Below are 26,904 nucleotides of genomic sequence, written 5' to 3'. Positions count from 1 at the left end.
TCTATGTCCCTTCTACATTCCACTTATTTGGGGGAAAAAACAAACCTACCTAATTCTCCAGCAGCAGGTACTTCCAAAAGTTAGTTTCCCATATCTTTATCTCCCAAAACACTTAAGTAGCGAAACATTTAGCCAGTCCAGAGTCCCTGAGTGCCCTTTATCATCCAAATCTAAATGGCTAGAAATCACTTAACCCCCACATGACACAAAGCACACATGATGTGGTATCCCAAGAACCTCAGAGGAATCCCCTTGTGTCACTCAGCAGGATATAGTGGTAAAAAGATAATATAAATAAGAAACAAATATAAAAGAGTATCACAGTAGTATAAAGATAACTAATAATCCAGTTTCAGACCTTATAAAATGCCTCATAGCACTGTTATCTCATGGTAACAGCATTTCTGCCATGGTCCCAGATTCTGTCACTTCTCTGATGACCTCACAGAAAATGACTTAGAAGAGGACTGGCAGAACAGGGGAGGAATTTCACTTCTGGGATAGAACTTGGACTGGATTCTAAGCTCTCAGTTCCAAATCTACCTTTCGACTTGTTATGCTGGGGCTGAGATGCTCCGTGCCTTCACACCTTTGCCAGCTGCTACCTGTCGTTTCTGCTGACAGCAGGCACGAGACTGCAGAGCAGGAGTGAAGATGGCACATGTTCTCTCCCATTTACCAGCAGTTCCTATTAGCATCATCCTCACCGCCACGGGCTCCGGACTCCAGCTGCTCTGGGCATTCCCAGAACCAGCTTCATCCCTTCCCTTCTTCCCCCATCCCAGGCACCAGCCACAGCCAGGAAGCATCCTCTGCTCAGTCTCAGCTACTCCAGCTCTTCCCTCAAGCTTCTAGGATCTGATAACCTCTGCCCCCGACCTCTTTCCTCCCCACTAGCCTCAGGGTGGTAGCTCCTCCCTACAGTCACTATCTATGGATTTTCTTTTTCTTGTTCAGCCCTCTAGCACCTGTGTAATTCTCCACATTAAGTTCCCCCTGGTATAATACCTAGTGTTTCTTTGTGTGTGCTATATAGGCTGGATCTGAGTTAAGCACAAGAACTTAAAGTTGGGAGAAAATGAATTCACTATTCCTATCACAGCTAAAATGCAGTGTGTGCACTTACATGTACCAAGCATGTTTTAAGGGCTTTAGCATGCATAATCCTATTAATGCCCACAGCAACCCAATCAAGGGGCTGTCACCATCCCCCCATTAGAAAGGAGGACAATGAGGCTCCAAGAATTTAAAACATCAGTTCAGAGACCACATAACTAGTAAGTCGTGGAGCTGGGATGTAATTCCAAGTCTGACCCCAAAACTCTCCTGCAAAAACTCTTTTCTAGATACTCCATGCTGCTCCTGAGGACTGTTTACAAGGTTCACAAATAACTTAGTGCAGCTGTGTGCTTGCTTATTTGTTATCCCCATAACAGTCCCCTTCCCCCCACCCCTTTTTTTAAGAGTTTATTTTATTTTTTGGCTGCACTGGGTCTTCACTGCTGCTCGCGGGCTTCCTCTAGCTGTGGTGAGCAGGGGCTACTCTTCACTGCAGTGCGCGGCCTTCTCAGGGTGGTGGCTTCTCGTGTGGTGGAGCATGGGCTCTAGTAACGGTGGCTCGCGGGCTCTGGAGCGCAGGCTCAGTAGTTGTGGCACCCGGGCTTAGTTGCTCCGTGGCATGTGGGATCTTCCCAGACCAGGGCTCGAACCCATGTCCCCTCCATTGGCAGGCAGATTGATTCTTAACCACTGCACCACCAGGGAAGCCCCCCTTCCCTTTAATATGCCACCACTTGATTAGTAAAACAATATCATTTGTCCTGCCCAACGTCCCACATTCTGGAATTGGCTGGGTGTTTCTTCATGGCATCATGCCACTGGTCCCGTTACCGTCTATATTTCTATAAAACTCCAAGTCATACTGGAATTGAATCCAGTCAAATCTCTATTTTTTTTTCAAACCTCTATTTTTTTGACAAGAATATTTCATCTATGTTGCTATATATTTCCTATTGTGTCAATTCAGGAGGCACGTACTGTCTGGTCATTCCATTGTCAGTGATTCTAAGATTAATTAGTGGGTTCAAAGTCTTAATTTCTCCAGTACAAAGGGAGTCCAGACCTATAAGTGCAAAATTATCGCCTTTGATAAGGCTTTGGCACAAGACAACCAGCATACTCAGTGTGTACAAATAATATGTTACACAGAGCGACTCCTCAGGACATCCCTGGTGGTCCAGCTGTTGAGAATCCGCCTTCCAATGCAGGGGATAGAGGTTTGATCCCTGGTCAGGGACTAAGATCCAGGCACCGAGGGGCCACTAAGCCTAGTGCCCCAGAGCCTGCAAGCCACAAGGAGAGAGAAGCCCTGGCACCGCAAGGAAGGAGAGTCTGCGTGCCACAGCGAAGAACCCGCGTGCTGCAACTAGGACCCGACACAGTCAAAAATAATTTTAAAAAAATGTTTTTTAAGTGATTCCTCAAAAAGGAAATAACAGATGGTGTTCATTCAAGTCTTCAAGGAAAAGAAATATCCCAATAGTTCATCCTACTCCTGACAAGCCCTCAATAAATGTGTTTTTGTTAATCAGTATTTCAAACCATCCTGTAAATTTTAAAGGAGTCAAAGGTCAAGAGTTTCAAAGTCTAGTTCCATTCTTTAAATTCAGTATCTGTTCTTGTTTAATTCTTTGAACCTGTGGGCGCGTATTTGCCCATTAGAAATGGAGATAACATCTCCAGCTCCACCTTACCTCAAAGGACTATGGAGAGGATAAAAGGAAATGTAAAAGAAAAAGTTAGATATGGCAAATGAAGATTTTTCTCACAGATTACATTTTATCCAGCATGAGGAAGAATGCAATAAACTAAAAGCTTGAGAAGCCACTAAAAGTAGAATCAACAATGCCCGAGAAACCACTGTAATCTGAATTTGAAAATATTAGGAATGAAGTATAAGGCAACTGCCACTTGCCTACAGCTGATATGCTAGCATGCTGATAATTCACTTACTTAAAACTGGATGCCACCATTTGACTATTTCACTGAAAGCTACATTACACCAGATGTAGTTTCCAAATAGAAACTCATTTAACATGGCATGTTAAAATGAAGGGATTAACATATACACACTACTATAAATGAACTAAATAACATGGACCTACTGTATAGCACAGGGAATTATATTCAATATTGTGAATATCCTATAAAGGAAAAGAATCTGAAAAAGAATATATATGTATGTATGTATACATTAAATTGAATCACTTTGCTGTACACCTGAAACTAACACAACATTGTAAATCAACTATACTTCAAATTTAAAAAATAAAAATAAAAAAGGGGATTAAACCAGTAATCTTGATACCATAACACTTGATTCAGGGACCCATCCTCCAAGATACTGAATTTCCTAAACAAATGTTAAACTAAAACAAGAAATGCATTGAGTTTAATCTAAGAAGTCACTGTTTCTATCTACAAAAGTATACCTTTATGCATTATATAACTTGAAAAATATTCAGCATAGACCAAAGAATCAAGTCCTCCTGCAAAGATGACATTCAGTAATATTGTTCTAAAAATAAATGTACCATAAACTATTCTCACCATAAATGATTTGTTACCAACTGGGACCTTGGAGAATCAGACCTCAGGCCAGCTTCCCGCAACTCACTACCAAATAAACCTTTTAACAATTCTTTGCATTTTGATGAAGTTTCTGGTTTAGTGACTCTTCAAATGTCATTTTAGAAGACTAATGTGAAACACACAAAGCTAGTTACTCTTTATTTTTATATTAAAAATACATAAAAGCTGAGCAGTTTTCCCTGCACTACCTTCTCCTAAGTAGGTTTTAAGAATTTTCAGGTTCCATCATCTGTAAGAGTCAACAGACATTTCCTTTTATCTTTTCAACTACTGGGGTCTCGAATTCTCACCACGACATCGACAGAGTTTGGAAATTGCTGACACAGACCATTCAATTGTGCTAAAAGATTTGTGTTTATATACAATTACTACAGTGCCACCATCTGAGCAAAAGAAAGCATAGTAACATTTTAAAATAAAGCATAAACAGCAGTATTTGTTTTTTTAAAAACTGCCAAGGAGGGAACTTCATATTTAAATACAATTGGCAAAACTCAGAAAGACCTCAAACAAGATTCTGTGGGATGTGATTGAACAAGGAAGTTTATCCAGTTAACCCAGAACCTATTTCAACTTTTTTAAGTATATCAAAGAGCAGACTGTTTTCAAAGATACAGTACACTCTTACAAAGAAAAGCCCAATGCAAGACACAGACCATAAAAGAGAAGGATTGTGTTCTAGCACATCCAAGAGTTGGAATAAGGATTAAAACCTTCCGAAAAACTACCAATAGGCTTAGATACTAAAATCTTAGTTTTAAATACAGAAATTCTTACCTCCCACTGTAAATGAGGCGGGATATTTCGTATCTGAAGTTTCCGAATCCTGCAGAAGAATTAAAATGTTTTTTAAAAGAAAAAAAAAATCATAAAAGCAAAAGATATAGTCAACATGGATGTTTAGAAACTACTTAAAATATTTTATATTAACTACAAACCAATATATAGTAAGAAAATGCAGCTCAGGAAGGAAAAAGGAGACAAAGTTAATCACAAAATGCATACTGAGACCGTTTGGAAATCTAGCATCATTGGATTGTTATGACTTATTCTAAAAGCCACTAAAATTGGCAGATACAATGTTTGAAAAACATTTCATCTGATGACTATATTCTAAGTTCAAACCCTTAGCCTCAAAGCAAGCATCCCAGAACACAAACAAAGCCTTAGTCCAGATGTTCTTAATCTGAGATCACAGCCAAGGGGTCCATGAACAGAATTCAAGGAACTTGGATAGGAGGGGTGGGGTGCGGAGAGAATCACATATTTATTTTCACTATCCCCTAACTGAAATTTAACCCCACATTCAATTACGAACGTTGGCATCAAACCACAGTAGAATTATATGACTTGTACTTTCGACAGTAAATGAGATCTTTTCATAGCACATTAAATTGTTGCACATCTTTAAATATCATGTATATTCACTACTGGGAAAGTTAGCTGTACTGCTGGAACTTGTTACTTATTATGTTAAGAAAAACATATTACTATGAGCTTTAACATTAGTCTAACTGTATTTCAAAATAATTTCCTATATAATCCTTTGTGGGGTTTTTTTTTTTATGCATTTAAAACTATCCTAAGAGGCCCACACTGTTCAGGCTGCCAAAGGAGTCCATGGTACAAAAAACATTAAAAATCCCCACCTTAGTTCGGATGCCTACACATACACCTATACATATGCTATGTATACAAAACACAATATATATTCTATATAATAATCAAATATACTGTAATATACATCCCTCTTCTACGCCGTCCTCGATACTATCAGAGGGAGGGAGCAGAGGAAGAGAGGGAGGGTGGAAGGAAGGAACACGAAGTATGTGAGACTGTATTATGGATACCGCACACCGATCACTCTTAGAAAAGAATTTACAGTTAACTAGCTATTTAAAAAAAGAGAGACTAGCAATTGGGCATGACATCTCAAGTGAAATAATTATTTAACTTCTAGAACTACAGTTAATTTCCTTTCCTGGCTCAAATGATCCACTTTTAAGTACCACCGCAAAACACCAGCATAGACTACATTCATAGCCTAGTCCTTTCTCTCTCCCAGTCACCCCAAAGCTTAATAAGAACAAGTAAATGCCACAAACACTGCCTATTCCTTCGGGAACTCAAGAGGCAGATTAACCAAACTCAGGTACATCCTGTTTATAATCACAAAATAGAGGATGAAGGCAAAATCATTGTTACATTATTTTTATGAGACAGTGAAACAAAGCACAGTCACCAAGGGCATATGTATCAAAGAGATAGTGAGAGAATGACAATTTAAGAAAAACTTTTCAACCACCACCTAGTCTTAGAATTTACACATGCTATTCTGGGGTTTGTTTCAAAAATAATTCATGTGCTAAAAGACACACACACAAACAAACAAACAAAAAACTCATGTGCTAATAATTGTTAAAGCTGCAGGATGCATACTGTGTAAGTTTTCTATTTTTCTGTAAAAGCCTTAAAAAATACACCCTAATAAAAACATTCCTAAAACACAGAATTCAAATCTTCCATGTATTGCTTCAGCTAGCAGAAAAGTTACTCTCACTGTGTAAATATTTACCCTGGGTAACCAAGGAAGTAAGAATTATTTACTACACATTTGCAACTACTAATCTGTCTTAATCAAGCATCTCACACAGTAAAAAATAACAGCACAATATTAAGAAACTATGTATTCATCTCTATTGGATTCATTTTTCTGGGTATATTACCAAAACTTTTTCCCAAAAGCACACACAGAAGTGTACACAAAGCGTTCAGGTCAACTAGCAGGTAATTATTCATTATTACAACAACTAATACCTACTTCACAGGGCTCCTAAGAAGCTCTGTAAATAGGATACCACATTTTTTTGTACTGTACATTAGAAGCAACCCATTAGCCATGTCTTCCCCACACATTCTTCAAAATGTACATTTGACATCCATTTACTTATTAGAAGTTACTCCAGAATAATTATTTCCCTTAAATGGCTGCCCAGTTTCCAGCATCTGATTCTCTCAAGTTTCATTCTAGACAAGCACCAGGATTATTTTCATACAGTTAGTGTTTTGACATCTGGACTTGTTCTTTCCCACTTACCCAGGAACTCATCTTAAACTCTGCAGTTTCACCTCTGGCTCCTCACCCCATGTTCCACTCTTACCAATACAAGAGCCCAAAGGCTCAGCATTAGAAGAGTCCAAGCAAAGGCATGAATTCTCATCATCTAGTACATAAACACAAACTTCTGACCTGACAGGTACTTGAGGAAACTTGATCCCATTCAGCTGTACTCATCAAGTTGGCTATACATAGTTAAAACACTATCACCTGCTTTCCCAGCTCCCAACTTCCATCTCAGCTTTTAGAATTAGGTTATATTTAGGTTTGATTCTAAATACATAGGAGTCGAAAAAATGGATACTGATATTTGTTTCTACCATGTGATTACCAAGTCAGAATTCAATTTAACTATCAGCAAAGTAAGCTGGTGTTTCTCCTCCTCAAAAAACACACCTGAGTAGTAAACAAGGACCACACCCCAACAACAGCAGGGACTCATCAGGCTGTCTTGTTCACTGTTGTATTCAGAGCCTGGAACAGTGATTCACCCCTGAGAAGCACTCAATGGAGAGTTAAATTAATATCTGTTATAACATATAGAGGGGGAAGGAAACACAAGATTCATGGATCCACCATCCAAAAACTACTAACATTTCCAATCGTCTTATTACAGCTGACAGGGGGAGTGAAAAGAACAGCAAACAGGATGAAGTTTGAGAACAGAAACAGAAAAACACTGGTTTAATCACCTGCGCTATTTTAAAGGAAAACTTCCACACATTCTATTTATAAGTTAACCATGGAGAATTTAAGGGTTTTCCCCCAACAGGGAAAAATGAGGTAAAGTTTAAGTTCTCATTTAACCTTTAAAAACATGTTTACTGTACTCAAAATAGTTGTGATCAAATTTAGTACTCATTTATTTTTTTGATTTATTGGCTGCATTAGGTCTTTGTTGCTGCACGCGGGCTTTGTGTAGTTGTGGAGAGTGGGGGCTACTCTTCGTTGTGGTGTGCAGGCTTCTCATTGTGGTGGCTTCTCTTTGTTTCAGAGCACGGGCTCTAGGCGTGTGGGCTTCAGTAGCTGCGGGAGGTGGGCTCAACAACTGTGGCTCGCGGGCTCTAGAGCCCAGGCTAGCAGTTGCGGTGCACGGGCTTAGTTGCTCCAAGGCATGTGGGATCTTCCCGGGCCAGGGATCAAACCCATGTCCCCTGAACTGGCAGATGGATTCTTAACCACTGCGCCACCAGGAAAGCCCTAGTACTCATTATTTATTGAAAGCTGTTTTCATTGCAGGTAAAGAGCTAATAGAGCTCTTAGACTCCTAAAAACCTCTTCACAGTTTTTAGTAGTAAATGGAACTGATTTAAATTGATTTTATAGAAATTTTCAAATTGACAAACTAGAAAAATCAAATCAACCTCCATATGCCCATATCAGTTATCAAGTATGATCACTTGATCTTGTTTATCTACACTCACATCTGTACCAAGTCCCACTTACGAGACCTGTCATGCTACAGTACATCTGTAAATAGACAAAAGGACCTTTTTTGTTTAAAAGTAACTATATCACCATTATTGCTCCTAAAAGTGGTTAATAAAAAGTCCTTGATAACAGATGCCCACTCTGTTTATTTCCAAATGCTTAATAACTATCTTTTTACAGTTGTCTGTTCATAACAAGATCCCAACAGTATGCTCATGTGTATAGAGTCAATGTCTCTTAGGTCTATTTGACACAAGAATTTCCCTTACCTCTGTTTTCTTGCTATTTATTTGGAGGTCCAGGTCATAAATCCCGTGCAATTACACATTCTGGGTTTTATCCACTGCATCCTCTTTGTGTCATTTCAAATAATTGTCTGCTATGTTGAATTTGATATAAAATGATGTATAATATCTTTATATTACGAAGCATGAAACATTTGTGAACCCACCTCACCAAATAATTAGAAAAGGGAGTTTGAAACTACCATGCTCTCCCCCTCACCCCAACCAATGCCTGCCTCCCAGAAAGTAACCATCACCCCCAATTTTTTGTCATTCTCATGCCTTTTATATTAGTATCTTCTCTTTAAATGACTCTGTAGGTAGACAAAATACTATTATCAGTTCTTCAAAATGGATTAAAACCTTCATACTAAATATCTAGTCAGTTTAAATTTCCCCATTTGGAAAAAAAAAAAAGTTTCTTTTAAATTTGTTCAATCAGTATCAAAAAAGAGCCCATACACTGAACATGCTTCAGTACGATTCTAGTCTCACAAGCTACACGTTGCCCTTCTATCCTTGCAACTTATTTGGAAAATAAAAAACCCCAAACTGTCATTTGTCCTCTGATTTCTCACTGCCTGGATTTTGCTACTTACACTCCCATGGTGGTATTCAACATGTTGCTCTGACCCCTATAAAAACGGTAATTAGATCTGAAGATTTGATTTGCTTTTTGTTGTTTGCTTAGGGAGAGACAAACTATCACAGGGGAGGTTTTGTACACCCATAAAAAGATACATTATCTCTGTTTGTCTTCCTGTGATGTTGCAACCACTAATGATCATTGCCTAAATCCACTGTCTCATTCAAGGTTGAAAACGGATTTTCTCATTGTATATCATATCTTTCATATTTTTTTTATTTCGCTGGAGTTCTTCCATAAAGAACAACTTTCCTTTATCACATATTTGGATACTCTGAACCACAGTAAGGATAGTGAAGGCAGGATAAATATTTGATTCTTTTCTTTCTGCAGCAGATGGTTTTGTGCTGCGTATCACATCCCCTCCCTCGCTCACCTCTGATTTCATCCAGCTTCAGTGAAGTTGTCCCACCTCCTTCTACCCCTAAGCACAGCCCTTAGGCATCTCTGTTTTACCAGGTTTTTCACCAAAGCCAGAGCAGAGTTCAAGAACAGCCCACAAGCAGAGGAGAGATGAAACCCTCAAGACAATCAGTAATTTACAGAGAAGAATGTGGGAGCCATTAGATAAATGCCCCAGTCTTCCATCTAGGAGGCATTCCGAACATTTCTCAAAGGTCCTATTTCCTTATGGGAACCTCAATAAAGTTCTCTTCATTGGTTTGTTCTAAACCCCCATTTCAATCTCCCCATACCCTCACTCCTGCTTCTTGAAACCAACTCCAAAATAAACCAGCTTCTTGCAAATCCTTATTTTAATGTCTTCTTTCAGGAGTTGAAAGACATCATTATTTCAAACTTCTCAGAATAATGAGTTGGTCCCCCGGCATCGTCCAAAGATGATCAAATGCTTTTGTTCCAGTAAATTTTTTTTTATTTTTTACAGATTCACAGATATTTTGTGTGTATCAACCCACTGCATTCACTTTTTGATGCTCAAATGTCCCATCTCTGGCTAGTCAGTGGAAGCCTCTTCACATCGATCCTGCGTCTTGTGAAATGACTCCAGCAATCTTTGAGAGCTTTTTTGCCTTCTGTCATGATAATCCAGGTTCAACTCATACACTTTCTGCCCCCATCTGCAACCACATTTGTCTACATGGAGCACTGGTTCCTTTTAGTCAGAAATAATACATCAGGACACAACCTGGTCACTAGGGTGCTCACTGTTTCTGAGCTGGTCATTGCACCTAGGCCAGAGCTACACAAAACACATTTTGTTTGAAAGAGAAATAAACCACGTGTCATCCTTCCATATTCACAGAGGACTGCTTCCAGGACCCCCTCAGATACCAAAATCCACGGATGCTCAAGCGCCTTATATAAAATGAGTAGTATCCCACATACTTTGAATCATCTCTAGATTACTTACAATACCTAATGCAATGTAAATGCTATGTAAATAGGTGTAAATACAATATAAATGAGATGCAAATGGTTGCCCACACAAGGCAAAATCAAATTTTGCTCTTGGAAACTTCCTGGAAATTTTTTTCCCCCAATTATTTTTCATCCACAGTGGGTTGAATCCGTGGATGCAGAACCCACAGATACGGAGGCCAACAGTTATTTTCAATTCAAATTTTAGATTACTAGGTTTTTGCCAAAAGTCTTTGATATTTACATCTTTTTCCCATATTAAAGCTTGACACCAGGTGTAAATAAGAATATAAACAAGAAAATGCTTTGTCTGTTATGGACTCAATGTTTATGTCCTCCCCACCCCCGCCAAGAAAAAACTCCTATGTTGCAGCCCTATCCCCCAATGTGATGGTGTTAGGAGATGGGGCCTTTGGGAAGTATTCAGGCTAATGTGAGCACATAAGCATGGATCCCCCATAATGGGATTACTGTCTAAGAGGAGAGACCAGGGCTCTCTTCACTGCACACACTGAGGAAAGGTTCTGTGACCCCACAGCAAGGAGGCATCTGTCTACAAGCCAGGAAGGGGTCCCTCAGCAAAAACCCAAAGAATCTGCCTGCACCTTGACCTTGGACTTCCCAGCCTCCAAAACTGTGAGAAATAAACACCTGTTAAAGCCATCCAGTCTCTGGTATTTTGCCACAGCAGCCCAAACTGCCTAAGACAGTGTCTGTTATCTCATCTTCCCTCACAGCATTTTATCACTTTGGAGACAAAAGCACAAGTTCACCTCTGTCCCACCACACACTGCTAATGAGTGGCAGGGGCAGAATTCAGCTCTGGGCACCCTGACCCCACAGACTCTCCTCCTAACTATACTCTGTCTTGCTGATTCCACCTATAATCCAACCAGTAAGACAACCATCACCAAAAAAACTTCAGAAAAATCACAGGTTGCATGCTAAAGCCAAAAAGGTCAAAGATATGCCAATCTCAAGCAAATTTTTCACCGTGTCCCACAGCTTTATACCATACAATCAATTCACATACCAAGACACAACACTGGCATGAAATGGACAAGGTTACAGATGAATATCAAGAAAGGAGGTCAACTAGGCTAGAAACTCAGCTAATGCACCTGCCTCAAGATAACGTGAAAATTGTATACAGTGGCACCTAGACACTTAGTCATTTTATGCTAAGTCCTAATGCAAGACACACAAGTGTATTAGACTTGCAACCTTCCATTCAAACCACCTATAAGCCCTACATGTTTGTTTTCTTTATCTTATTTCTCCCAAAAGGCGATCGCTCCTCTTTCTTTCTAACATCACCTACACAAATCGAGAGAATCACCACTTTCCCACCTCACAGATAAAGAGGCTGAGGCTTGGATCCTGATCTAACAGAGCTACCACCAGCTAAAGACAGGAAGAGAGCACCAAGTCGAACTTAACTTGTAACATGTTCCTCTTTGCCTTGATTTCTTACGCTTAGAGCTGGGGCACATGGTCCATGTGTGTACTGGTCATTTTCAAACAAAAAGCCAAGCCTATGGACTCAGAGCAGTATGGCATGGCCTCTTCCACCGGTCACTTGGAGGCACTCTGTACTGGCTGCAGATTTTCATTCATAGCTGTGCCCAACCAATACAAGCTATGTTCAAAGATGAACTTGTTCAACCTGGCCAAATTCAATACAGTTACTTGTACTAACTGCAATAGTCAACGTTGTAATTATATCTATCCTTTCTTGTTTTATACAGTTAAGTATTAGCTCCTTGAAAGGTCAGGCTCGATTTTTTCTTAAAGCAGAATACTCCGAGTAGATGAATACCCAGGGAAATGATGCGTTTCACACTGCTGGTGATAAGCGCCCACTGGTATAACCTTGCCTCATCAATGACTCAGCAGTCTCTCATCAAATCCTCAGGCTAGACATGCAGCCTCTCAAGCATTCTCCTCCTTATGTTCTCTCTCTAGGTAAAGCTGTAACAGGCTCAAAAACTTAGCTATAGGTTTGTAAACAGGTAAAACTGGGAAGAACCCAGATGTTCAGGTAAGAGATAAGCTCAAAGGGAAAAAAAAAAGTAACACCCCCCCCCCGCCCCCCAAACATCTGTATGTCAGGGATAGAAGTGTTCCACATCTTGATAGTGGTTGTACTTTCACAAGTATACATAGCTTTCAAAACTCACTGTGTTGCACAGTTTAAAAAAGATGCACTTGGAGGTGGGGGGGCATAAATTAGGGAGTTTGGGATTAACATATACACACTACTACATATAAAACAGGTAAACAGCAAAGATCTACTGTATAACACAGGAAACTATACTAAATATCTTACAATAACCTATAAGGGAAAAGAATCTGAAAAAGAATAGATATATATATATGTGTGTGTACAACTGAATCACCTTGCTGTACACTTGAAACTAACACAACATTGTAAATTAAGTATACTTCAATTTTTAAAATGCACTTAAAAAAATAAAAATAAAAGAGGTGCACTTGACTGTATAAACCATATCTCAATAAAATTGTTTAACAAAAAGGGATTAGGTAAATAAATTAAAATATGTACAACAAAATCTCAGACATTACAAATGTGTAATATTTAATGAGGACATATGTTCATAACATTGTTCGCTGAAAAAAAGCACACTACAAAACATGGAATGTGATCTCATTTTAAAATGTGTTTTACCACAATAAATGAAAAAAATGTCCCAAGCAGAAACAGAAAAAATGTGCACATGTGCACACAAACAGAAATAAAGAAGAGAAGTACCACACCAAAATACTGACCGTGATGAGCTCTGGCTGGTAGAATCATGGGCAGTTTTCAATTTCTTTTTCTTTTGTGTTTTATAAAATAAACTTCACTAATTGTTAAGGGAAAAATAAGCTATGATTTCCTATCTGTGGTATAACATAAGATTAATCAATAGAAAACAGTTATAAGTTCCAACAGTTCAAACTAGCTCTCTAACATCAGTTCTCTCTGTCCCCCAAAGATTTTAGAGTCTAGCAGAAGAAACTAGACATTTTAGGATACTCTTCAAGAAGTGTCAGTAAAATTGGGGAGGAGGGAACAATGCTGAAATTTAGGAGTAAACTGGGTAGACCTCAGGTTAAGAATCTCTGTGAAAGATGGAATCCCATCTATTGGACTGACAGGAGGTCACGTGTACTGTAAAGAAAAGCGTATTTGCTGCAACACTTAAAGGGAATGCCAGAGCCTAGTGAATTCAATTCTGAATGGAGGAAAGGAAAAGACAAAATATGCTGTCCCCTCAACTGTACCAGTAAAGAGAAGTCACTCTGGAAACAATCTAAATGTCCACTGATAGATGAATGGATAAAGAACATGTGGTATATAAGCACAGTGGACTACTACTCAGCCATAAAAAAAAGAATGAAATAATACCGTTTGCCACAACATGGATGGACCTAAAGATTATCATACTAAGTAAGTCAGAAAGAGAAAGCCAAATATATCATTTATATGTGAAATCTAAAACATGACACAAACAAAAACAGACTCACAAATATAAAGAACAGACCTGTGGTTGCTAAGAGGGTAGGAGGTAGGGGAGAGAAGGATTGGGAGTTGGGGATTAGCAGATGCAAACTACTATACATAGGATGGATAAACAAGAAGGTCCTATTGTATAGCACAGGGAACTATACTCAATATCCTGTGATAAACAGTAATGAAAAAGAATATATATATATGTATAACTGAATCATTTTGCTGTACAGCAGAAATTAACACAGCATTGTAAATCAAATATACTTTAATAAAATTAAAAAATAAAAGAGACGTCATTGCAAGTGTGGTCTAAGGAACATCTACATTAGAATCACCAGAAGGGTTTACTTAAAAGGAAAATGCCAGCGCCCCAATACAGACCTCCTAAATCAATCTCTGGGGATGGGGCGGGGAAATGTGGTTTCACACACTCTTAAGTTTGGTGGCCACTGAGGTCTATTTAACAGGGCAAGTCCCATAAAGGCCAAGTCATTTCTATCCTATTCACTATTGTATACTCCAGTGCTTAGCTGCCTGGTTCATAACAGGTAATTATTCAACAATGTTTCAACAAGGAATACAGGAACACAAGTCTCTGTTAACATCACTGTTCTAAGTGAGAACCTAAGGTGATTTTTCTGTTACCTCTCAGCTCCCAGATCTTCAGGGAACAACATCCAGGTCCCCTTAACTAAAACAGAGGTATTTATCTTTTAAAGGTGTACACTACCATCTTCGTCTAGGTGGAACAGTCTGACAGCCCCAAGCGTATGGATGGAAACTTGGTAGAGTCCAGGGAAGCCTGAATGTCCTTCTACACGCTGTTCTTATTACTAATGCCTGCAAATACGCACAACCATCTCTTTCTCATAGGAGACTAAATGTCCCTTCAAGGAAGGAATATAGCTAAAGTTCTTGAATTTCATTAGGATAAATGCAAGGCAAGATGACAGATCACTTTGAAAAATAGTAGTTGAATTAACAGAACACAAACTGATCCTTAATTCCTGAATAACCAAAAGATTTCTCTAGTCTTCACACAGAGAATCTGAAAATGTGCCTTTAGCCAGAAAAGTCACCACGAGTACTTCAACCAACCACAGAAACACAGGCAGTTGAACATCAGAGAGTATGTATTTAAACAAAAGACCCACTGCCTGTATGGCTCTATAGTATACCTCTTTCAACATGGATAGACCTAGAGACTATCATACAGAGTGAAGTGAGTCAGAAAGAGAAAAACAAATATCGTATATTAACACATATATGTGGACTATAGAAAAATGGTACAGATCAACCGGTTTGCAAGGCAGAAATAAAGACACAGGTGTAGAAAACAAACATATGGACACCAAGTGGGGAAAGCGGGGAGGGTTGGTGAAGGGAATGAATTGGGAGATTGGGATACCAAATTGTACACTCTTATATGCAGTTTATTGTTAAAAAAAAAAAAAGTTAAAAAAATTAAGTATACCTCTTTCAAAAATGTAACTAACACAATATAGCAAATTACACACATGTTCCTTGAAAACTAGGGTGGTCACAAGGGAATGAAATACTAAGATACAAAACCTCTAATATTAATGTTTGAGTCACACTGAAAATTAATCATTCCCATGTTTTTCCACAGTTAAACTAATTTTACAAATACCATTACATTTTTTTCCGGCAAGATTCATCATATTTTTTTTTTAATTTTTTTTTAATTTATTTATTTATTTATTATTTTTTGGGGGATACACCAAGTTCAAGGATTCATCATATTTTTTAACAAGTGACTTTACAGCTGTGTATCTTAAAACTGCTCTGTCCAATGGAATACTCACTAGCCACATGAGGCTGCTGAGCACTTGAAGTGTGGCTAGCCTGCTCTAAACCGAATTGTTCTGAGTGTCATATATGCAACAGATTTAAAGACAATACAAAAATAAGAATACAAAATTTCTCAACAATTTTTATACTGGTCACATGTTAAAAAATTTAAAGTTTTAGATTAGGTTGTATAAAATATTAATTTCACCCACTACTTTTTACTTCTACCTGTGGCTACTAGAAAAGTTTACATTACATATACATAGTTCTCATCTTCCAACTGGACAGAGCTGATCTAAAACTTAGTATACTTGATACTCAAAGGCAAAACTGATTGATTGAATTTTATTTCCACTTATTAAGGTAATTTCAGGATCAAACATTTTATACGAAATACTTATTTTCCACATAAAAGTCACCATCACTAAGTGAACTATATCTGCAAGAAGAAGTTTTAAGAGGACTAAACTTTTAAAAGGGCTATATTTTGAACATAAGGATATCTCTGTATTAACATTTTATTTCGTATTGCTGCTACCTGGATATGGTCCTTACCCAAGACAAATCCTTGGATGTGGTTTTTTGGTTTTAAGTGGGAAAGCTGCAGCTGGTCATCATCCCATTATATCATCGTCTCATTAACTTCATAACTATAATCCCAGTACATCCGAGAGTCTGAACAACGACGTTAAATTAGACATCTTCTTGTTTCCAAGAAGCAGTTACACAATTCACATGGTTTGTATTTCCAATTTTAATACATTTTGTATAATCAAGCAAATAAAATAACAATTGTTACTGCTTGCAAGAGAATCAGTATGAAAATTCTGTTTTATGTAACTGAATTTTTTTTCCTGATTTGTGTTTTTTTCTTCAATTGAAGTACAGTTGATTTACAATGTTGTGTTAGTTTCTGCTGTACAGCAAAGTGATTCAGTTTACATATATATTATTTTTCATATTCTTTTTCATAATAGGTTATTACAAGATATTGCATATAGTTCCTTGTGCTATACAGTAGAACCTTGTTGTTGTTTCATACATAGTAGTTTGCCATGTGTCAAGAAAACAAAGAAGATAGACAAGTTTAATCCAAATATCTCTGACATTCCTCATCCAAGGCAAACCCTTTCTTCCAAGATATACACATACTAGACTTTGCAGATAACCAACCCTTCACTGTGATTATACACAAAAACACACTATCTATGACTAGCAACTCCAAGCCCGTGGAGGACACAAGTCTCTCAAAGGAAGAAATTCCTGGTCATCTTTATTATATAGATATGATTGGCCAAAACGTTTAACTGAAGCCAAAAGGAGAAAGGACACTAAGCACCAAAGGTATAAAAAGGTTCTCACCTTTGAAAAATAATTACCCTCACGTGCACCTAGAACTCATCTATCTGCCCTCAGGCTTTCTGTATAACACATACACCAAGAGTTTAAAATGGCCCTTTCTCCCCCCACCCCCAAAATGTTGTAACCTTTTTGAAAGCCTGACTATTAGAAAAACCATCATAAACTAAATCTGTCATTAAACAATCTGTACAGGGCATTAAACTTTAGTGGGCTGGACTTTAGACTTTAACACCTTGTAAAGATGTTGAAATAAAAGCGTATCCATTTTCAAAACACTTAAGAACATGTTAAACAGCCAAGTGCTTTAATTAATTGCCTGAAGACTGACTTGTCGAAACAAGTGCAAAACCTAAGCTATCAGGACAGACCGTCCACCAGGGGGCGGCACACCAGGACTCTGACACACCTCTCACCACCATCTGTTCACGTATCAGGTCATTTTTATTTTTACACAGGTTCAGAAGGGCCAGGGAAAGGCCTAGCTCAAAGTTTTAACTTTTTTTCCTAAGAGGTTCTACATCATACACATAACACCTACATTTAGCATGTTCTACTGATGATGAAAACTGGAACACATCTTAAATGTAAGAATATCGGTTACAGGTAATTCCCTGGTGGTCCAGTGGTTGGGACCACGAGTTCTCACTGCCAAGGGCCGGGGTTCAGCCTCTGGTCGGGGAACGAAGACCCCACAAGCCTGCGCGGTGCAGCCAAAAAGAAAAAAACTCAGGTACAAATATTGCGGATCCTACATGCCATCCCTACAGATTATCTGCTGGACATCATTAAAATAGCTTTTTACTCCTATATTTATAACTTTAGATATTTGGGGACTTGAGAAGGCTTTAAATATATCATGGGTAAATTTAAAACACTAGCTACAGAATACTACCTTCATTCTCACACAAGCAGAAAAGCAACAGGAAAAATACATATACAATGCAACTTGGTCTATCTTTCCAGGAGCCTGTAAATTCAGTCATAACACTTATGAGGTCAAACAAACAGTATCAACATAACCAACCAGAACAAGATCTCACTTACTTGTAACAACACACACACCTTAAAATTATAAATATATATACACACACACACACTTTCAGAATCTTAAAAGCTCTCATGTCTTCCAGAAACTGCAAATTACCTAAGCAGACCATCTGAAAAACTCAGTCCAGCTAAGCATTTAAAGTTACTGTCAATTAAGACAATAGCTAAAAAGGCTAATGTACATATCATTCTTATAAATTTGCTTTTCTTAATTGAATAAGATTACTATAAAATGTTAATCCTTCTACTTCAAAATTGTAAATTAATGCTTTTCTGTCTCTCTAGCACCTGGGCACACTGGTCATTGGCAGGTAAGTAGAAAGAGAACAAAAGTGCAAATAAGCCACAGAAGTTTTAAAATGCAATCTCTTGAAGAAGATTTATTATCAGTTGGCTGTGGATTAAAGGCATCTTGGAAATTTTTAAGTTTTGCACAGTCAGTAAAATTCTTAAATTTCAAAAATCTCAATTCTTAGCATTTTTTGTTTTCTTCATTATTGGAATAACAAGAAATAGATATACATAAACACAGACTTTGCTGAGACCAATTCTAGATTCCAAAAGGTTTTAGTGTTTCAAATTTAATCAAAAAGTTAAATATTCGTTTTAGGTATTCTGATGTTATTAAAATATCCGTCCATAAATATCCATAAATATCGAGATTTAGGGTGGCAGCATTTAAACCAAATTAAAAGTTACAGTGAAACTAGCTAACTAGAATTCTATGTTTGACCAAACTATTCAGAAGCAGTTTAGTGAAATTTTAACTGTTAATTACACTATCATAAAATTTAAAACCTGTTTTGAAAAAGTTGACTAACACCAATACAAAAATCTAACATGAGCAAAACTAAAATGTGTCAGATCTACATATTTAGACAGTATAAACAGTAACATTTTAAAATAAACAATAAATTGTTTAAAATTCAAGACAGATATATTACGCAGTAATGAATTACTAGCTATAATTCTATTATGAGATACTTAATAACATTTAATTATGTAGTTTAAGACCTATTAGTTTAAACAAATCTATAAATTCAGAAGCAGCCAGACTGATGTGCACTAAATTTGACTTTAAATTAAAACACACCACTATTTCATGTTAAAAATTCATTAATGTAACTTCACTTTAAAATATTTAGTGTAAAGCAATTATATTCCAATAAAGAGCTTAAAAAAAAGCAGATTAAAAAAAAACATATTAACAGCTTAAAAACTAAAAATAATTTCCTTTTTTAAAATCCTGACAAATTAGTTTCAGTATTTCCGGAGTATTTTAATAAGATTTCTCTGTAAAAACCCTAACTTTAAAAATAAACAGCAGTTTGGGAACCTAAAAAAGCAGTTTAAGAACAGCAGTTAAAAAGGAAAGAAAAGTATTAAAAGTAAAATTTTAAAATTTTAAAGAAATTCTTACAAACAAAAAAGTTGGGGGAAAAAGATCAGAATTAATATTAGAGCACTGAACTAGTTCCAGTTAATCTATTGCATTATATACACGCTGTTTAGAAGGACTAGGCTGAGGTTTTTCAGAGCTTTGGGGGATTTTTGTTCTTTTTTAATTTTTAGTTTAACATTGCACAACACATTTCTTCTTTCTGTAACTGATAAGGGTAAATCACATGCTCGAGTTTTCAGAAATTTAGAATAATCCTTAACAAGTACTAATAATGAAACCTAACATACTGTTAATATTCTATTAATAACAAAACATGTAAATAAGTTTTTGTATTTTCAGCCCAGATATGGGTAAATATACTTTACTCCTAACTATAAGACTCCACTATTTTAATAGTATTGAACATACTATATTATCACAGTTTTACCCCCTCCTCCCAGCTTCCAAAGCACCTTTAAAACTGCTCTTTAAAACTTCAAAATGGTAAGGGCCAAGACTAAACTGTATTTTTCTAAAAAGTATACAATTATAAATGCTTGTATATGTATACAAGTCTCCTCCCCAATAACAACAAAACCACAAGAAACTACACAGTGGTTGCGTTTGGAGAAGGAGAAAAAAGATCATTTCAATCATTCTAATCATTTTTATGGTTTAAACTTTGCCACGTATACTATGTTTTTTCTTATTCTTCCAACTTTTTAAATTACCATAGAAAAACTAATTTTGCTCAATTCCTGTGGGTATTCTGTATACAATACATTATCTCAAAAAAATAGCTTAAGATTCCATCCGATTTTAGCGTGCACACCACTCACCAACAGATGTAAGATTAAACAGGAACACTGAACAACATACAGCAAAGCTCTGCCAACTTCATGCTTCCTATAGAGTTAGTGCATCAAAATGTAGTCAACTGGGAAAAAGACATGGTCACGAGCTAAAATAAAGTTAGACTGGTATGAAAAAGTAACCTACCTATGACTAACAATTATCATAAGTGATGCACATACTAGACAATAATTACTACATATTCAAATGCAGAGTCTAAATTATCTGAATTTAGAGTTAACTAGTCATATACGTGAAGAATGACCTGATTGTCACCAGTGACAAGATATCCCCAGAAAAAGACTCAAATATATTAGATTTACTGCATTCAGACAGCTAAAGTCTGTTTTTGAGTTAAGTGCAAAGCTGCTAAAATGAAGTACAAGCGTGCAAAGATTTCATCTAGCATTGTGGACATGAGATTATAGTAATCATTTTTCCATCTGTGCTGAATCATGCATTCAGCACACACCACCATGCTAAAATACCTCTTACCTTAAAAACCTTCACTTTGACAAAGAAACAAAATAGTAACATGTTACACTCTGTAAAATAATTAGTCCATATTAATATAAACAAATAAAATAAATGGAGTAGGGAAAGCACTTCCTTAGAGTAAAATCTAACTAATAAATGTAAAAAACAACGGAAGTGGAGAGTCACCGTTTGGCAGCCACTACAGTTAATAATGTTTTCAGGTAAGAATCATCAATGAATGCTAAAATCAGTGAAAGCATGATGAAAAACAGGATCTTTACATTGTCTCAAAATACTCCCTCACAAGATTCTTAATACAAAGGAGAAAACAGTAACTTTACACTGGAGAAGCCAGACAGACATGCTTTAACCAATTATCAAAGTTAACATCTCCAGGAGTATTTGAACAAAAGCAGTATCTCAAGCTTCCTGATGTGGTGCCCTGAGGACATCATCACATTCCACAGTATTTCACTGAAAATATGTAACCAGATTCTAACCACAGGGAGACATCAGACCAACCCACATTGAGGGACATTCTACAAAATAACCAGCCTATGCTTCTCAAAAACATGACGGCCATGAAAGACAAAAGACTAAGGAACTGCCCCACTTAAAAAACAAAAAACAAAAAAACAAAGAAACAGCACACCTAAATGCAATATGTAATCTTGGATCAGATCCAGGATCAGAAAAAGGACATTAGTGGAACAATAGACAAAATGTGAATAACATTTATAGGTTAAATACCGTTGTCTCAATGTTAATTTTTTTTATTTTGATAACTTTACTATGGTCATTTAATACAATAGCTTTGTTTTTAGGAAATACACACTGAAGTATTTAGAGGCAAATGGTAGTTCTGCAACTTACTCTCAAATGACCCAGGAAAACTGCAGTAGTCAAAATTAACACTTGGGGAAACTGGATGGAAGATATGTGGATAATGTATACTGTTTTTTCAACTTTCCCATAAACTGAAATAGGAAACTTTCAAAGCCCTCCCTTTAAACTACAACCCCTGCAACTACCATCCCATTTCTTTGGTGTGTTTGCAGCAAGCCCCTTGAAAGCTTATCCATGCTCACTGTCTCTACCTCCTCTACATCTATCCATTCTTTCATGAACCCACACCATTCAGGATTTCAAGCCCTACTTCTCCATCACAGCTGCACCTGTCAGGGTACCAGTGATGACAATGCTGTCACCTCCATCATCACCCTACTCTACATCCTGTGTCACAGCTGATAACTCTTCTTAAACACTTTCATAACCACCTCCAGGTGCTGCTTTCACGATTCTCCTCCCAGCTCACGGGCTATTTCCTGAGTTCCTTCACCGGTTCCCCTTCACAGTCCCCTCAGACTGCCACATCCTCCTCCATCTACTATTTATTCACTGTCCTATCTCCACGTGTCTAACCGGCATCTCTAACTTAACCTGGCCAAATGAACTCCTCTCCCTCTCCCCTCACCACGCTGCTCTCACAGTCTTGCTCCTCACAACTAGTGGAAACATCCTATTTGCAGTTGCTTGAGTCATGCAGTGTCAAGCTATCCTTTGTTCCTCCCTCACTCCCCATACCCAGTCCCTCCATCTTCAAACTACAATATTCTAACCATGCATCACCACCACCACCACCACCACCGTCTCTCACCTTTTCAGTTGTAGTTTTCTCTTAACTGGTCTCCCTCATCTCACTCCACCTACCATCGTCCATCCTCAGCAGAGTTCCCTTTTAGAGGTTAATGTCATCCAAACTGTCCCTTCTCTAGACCCTTCCATGGCTTCCTGTCATTGCATTCCTCCACACCAGCACGCATGCCCATCTCCTACAGCTCTCCTCCTCCTGCTCTGATCCAGCCACAGCGGCTCCTTGTTGACTAGAAAGGCAGTGAACAGGTACTGGCGCTCCTGGGCTTGCCATCCCCTCTGCTTGGGTCAATCTTCCCCTGGGCACCTACCCGCTCATCTTACTCCCTAACCTCCTGCCTTGGCGCATGAAGCACCTTACTGATGCAGCTTTCCCTGACTATCCAACATGAAAAAACCAAACCCAAACCCAAACCCTTGCCAATCATCCTTGTTCCTCCTTACCCCACCTTATTTTTACCCTCTGTAGCCTTTAACATGCCTCACATTGTGTATTTGTCCATCTCACCTAAGTCAGTGCTGTCCAAGAGGAATATAAAACAAGCCACAGGTGCGATCCACATAATATTAAATTCTCTAGTAGTCACATTTAAGTTAAAAGAAAATAGGTAAAATTAATACAAAAGTTATCCATTAGATATTTTATATTCTTTTTGAACCAAGTTTTCAAAATCCAGTGTGTATTTTACACATATACATCTCAATTTGGACTAGTCACATTTTAACTGCTTGATAGCCACATGTGGCCAGTAGCTGCCCTAGTGGGCAGTGCAGTCATAGACCCTGAGCTTCCCAAGAGCAAGGGATAGTCTTCTGCTCACTTCTGTCTCCCAAGAACCTAAAGCAGTACCTGGCATGTAATGAACACTCAAAAATTTGTCGAATGGAGACTTCCCTGGTGGCACAGTGGTTAAGACTCCACTGTCAATGCAGGGGACACGGGTTCCATCCCTGGTCTGGGAAGATCCCACATGCCATAGAGCAACTAAGCCCATGCGCCACAACTACTGAGCCCACATGCCTAGAGCCCATGCTCTGCAACAAGATTGGCTACTGCAATGAGAAGCCCGTGCACCACAACAAAGAGTAGCCCTCGCTCGCCACAGCTAGAGAAAGCTCAAACGCACCAGCGAAGACCCAACACGGCCAAAAAAATAAAATACGTAAATAAAAGACTGTCCTTTCTCCATCACACTCTCTTAAAAAAAAAAATGTTGAATGGATTCATTTAAAAACTGCCAAGATCAGCGAAACAAAGCCATTTGAAGAAGAAAATTTAATGGCAAGCTACCAAGCTTTCTCAAACCAATAAAAATATAAGAAATGGAAAAGACTTGTGAAATACCTTGAAAGGTCACTGTTGTATTTAATTCTTGAGAAAAAAAAAATCATTCCCTAAGAGAAGGAAACTACTTCTCCTGCAATAGGAGCAAAAGTAGTTATTTTCTAGGGCTTCCCTGGTGGTGCAGTAGTTAAGAATCCGCCTGCCAATGCAGGGGACACGGATTCAAGCCCTGGTCCAGGAAGATTCCACATGCTGCGGAGCAACTAAGCCCGTGCACCACAACTACTGAGCCTGAGCTCTAGAACCCGCAAGCCACAACTGTTGAGCCCAAGTGCCACAGCTACTGAAGCCTGAGTGCCTAGAGCCCATGCTCCACAACAAGAGAAGCCACTGCAATGAGAAGCCTGCACACCGCAAGGAGGAGTAGCCCCCGCTCTCCACAACTAGAGAAAGCCCACACACAGCAGCAAAGACCCAATGCAGCCAAAAATAAATACTTTTAAAAGTAGTTATTTTCTAAATTTAACTAACTTACACAGGGCAGGGAAAGCTGGCTGAACTGTTTCAGAGGCTTGACTCTTTACTGGTCACCTTACAAATATGAGTCAGCACAAGCTTCCAGCCTCAAAACACCTAAACTGTCAAATGAAACTTCACATCACTGCAGTGCAGCAATTCCCAACATACAGCATGTGGACTCCTGGGGGGCCCTGAGACATCTTCAAAGAGGTCCAAGAAGTCAAAACTATGCCTATAATACTACTAAGATGTTATTTGCCTCTTTCACTGCGTTATTTGCCCTAATGGTGCAAAAACAATGGTGGGTAAACTGCTGACACCTTAGGATGAGTCAAGGCAATGGCTCTAAACTGTGGCAGTCGTCATCACTGTACTCTTCACCAGCACTTGCAGTAAAATTTAATTCAAGTTTCATTTTTAAATGTCCTTAATGAAACAGTAAAAATTATTAGTTTTCTTAAATAACCCTTGAGTACACATCCTGTTAGTATCTATGTGATGAGAAGGGCAGTGCACAGGAAGCACTTGGGCTGCCTAGTACGGTTGTCTACAGAAAAAGCACTGTGGTCCATCAACAGATGAATGGATAAAAAAGATGTGGTACATATACACAATGGAATACTGCTCACCTGTAAAAAGCAATGAAACTGGGACATTTGCAGAGACATGGATGGACCTAGAGACTGTCATACAGAGTGAAGTGAGTCAGAAAGAGAAAAACAAACATCGTATAGTAACACATATATGCAGAATATAGAAAAATGGTACAAATCAACCCGTTTGCAATGCAGAAATAGAGACACAGGTGTGGAGAACAAACATACAGACACCAAGTGGGGAAAGCGGGGAGGGTTGGGGAGGAATGAATTGGGAGACTGGAATACCAAATTGTATACTCTAAATATATGCAGTTTATTGTATATTAACTGTATCTCAATAAAAGTTCTTTAAAAAAAAAGAAAAAAAAAAGCACTGTGCAAGAGTGAACCAGCCACTGTTTTCATGGAGCACCATTTTTACTTGAAACCGCTATGGTTATTTAAGATTGAGTGTCTGGTGGACATTTTCTCAAAAGATAATAAAATCAGCCAGTTACTTCAAGAAAAGCTAACAGCATTTGTTGCCAATGACTGAATTTAATCTTTTAAGTAAAAATCAGAATTTCAGCAAACTTATCTACCACCTTGAGGTTTGACAGTATTTCGGGATAAAAATGCAACACAGACCTATGGATTTTTTTTTCATTTTATTGGGCTTTGCTTTATTGCACTTTGCAGATTTTCTACCAATTGTGTATTTTTTACAAATGGAAGTTTTGTGGCAATCCTGCATTGAGCAAGTCTTTTGGTGCCATTTTTTCCAACAGTATTTGTTCACTTTGTGAGACCAATGGATTTTAATTTAACAAAGTACAAAAACATTTACTGATATGATTTCAGATTCCACAATTCAACTAACCTTTAAAAAATTTCCACTTGCAGAGTTTTGATATAGGAACAAAAATACCCACCATTATCTAAAAAGACTATTAAAATAATCCTTTCCTTTTCTAACTGTTTATCTGTGTGAGGCTAGATTTCCCTCACACACTTCTATCAAAATGATATATTGCAACAAATTGAATGTTCAAGTAGTTATATGAGTGTCCAGTGGTCTATTAGATCAAACTTAAAGAAATTTGCAAATATGTAAAGCAATTCCACTTTTCTAATTTTTATTTTGGTTTTACATGAGTTTGTTTTGTTACAAAAATCTGTTAATATGTAATGGGTTTATTATAGTAACATATATTACTATATACATATACACACTATATATGTTATTCATTTAAAGTAATATAAAACAGTATTCAGCTGATTTCTAATAAAGTATACTGTATTTCAATTAAAAAAATAAACAAAAGCTCTTTGGAGGGCCTCAGTTTTTAAGTGTCAAACAGTCAAAACCAAAAAGGTTGAGAACCACTAGCATACAGAATAAAGCCAAAGATGAACCTCTCTCTTCCTCAATCAATTCCCTTTTGCAGGGATAACCACTCTTTTTGGTGGGTAACCTTCCAGCCCTTTTTATGTGTTTTCATGCAAATAGAAGTTCTTTCTTCCCCAAATATCTGTCTTTTAAGAGCTATCCCATAACATGCTTTACAATTTCTTCCCATGTCAGCTCATATAAATTTATATCACTCTTCGTAAATGCTAAAAGAAAATATACCACAGTTTGTTAGAATATGGTACATTTTCTTTGGATGGACATTTAAGTTATATGCAATTTTCTATTGAACAATACTGGGTAAAAAAAAAAGAAATGTCTTTTTAACAAAGACATAACAGTTAAAAACTGTTTAACATTACTTCAAAGTATTTTTCAGAAAAAAAGTAAAGGGGTTCTTGGTTATCTTCCTCCTTTTCAAAAACCTACCCTCTAAAGCTCAAATGCAAAATGGCCCAAACAGTCAAATTAAGGCTAGGGATCCTCTTTGCTTGGAAAGT

At 37.7% G+C, this 26,904-nt stretch overlaps 1 protein-coding gene across 2 annotated transcripts in view; it reads right to left on the bottom strand.

Annotated features, from left to right (window-relative positions):
- The window catches only part of IGF2BP3 (insulin like growth factor 2 mRNA binding protein 3), a 131,001-nt gene that overhangs the window by 90,817 nt on the left and 13,280 nt on the right, over positions 1–26,904 (bottom strand). For both annotated transcript variants that reach the window (XM_057733057.1, XM_057733059.1), the window contains exon 3: positions 4,429–4,477. In XM_057733057.1, coding sequence (XP_057589040.1) covers positions 4,429–4,477 — 49 coding nt within the window. The remainder of the gene's footprint in view (positions 1–4,428; positions 4,478–26,904) is intronic.

This window comes from Hippopotamus amphibius, chromosome 4 (assembly GCF_030028045.1).
Source record: "Hippopotamus amphibius kiboko isolate mHipAmp2 chromosome 4, mHipAmp2.hap2, whole genome shotgun sequence".
In the NCBI taxonomy this organism is placed as follows: domain Eukaryota; kingdom Metazoa; phylum Chordata; class Mammalia; order Artiodactyla; family Hippopotamidae; genus Hippopotamus; species Hippopotamus amphibius.
This window is presented reverse-complemented; position numbering and strand designations above follow the sequence as displayed.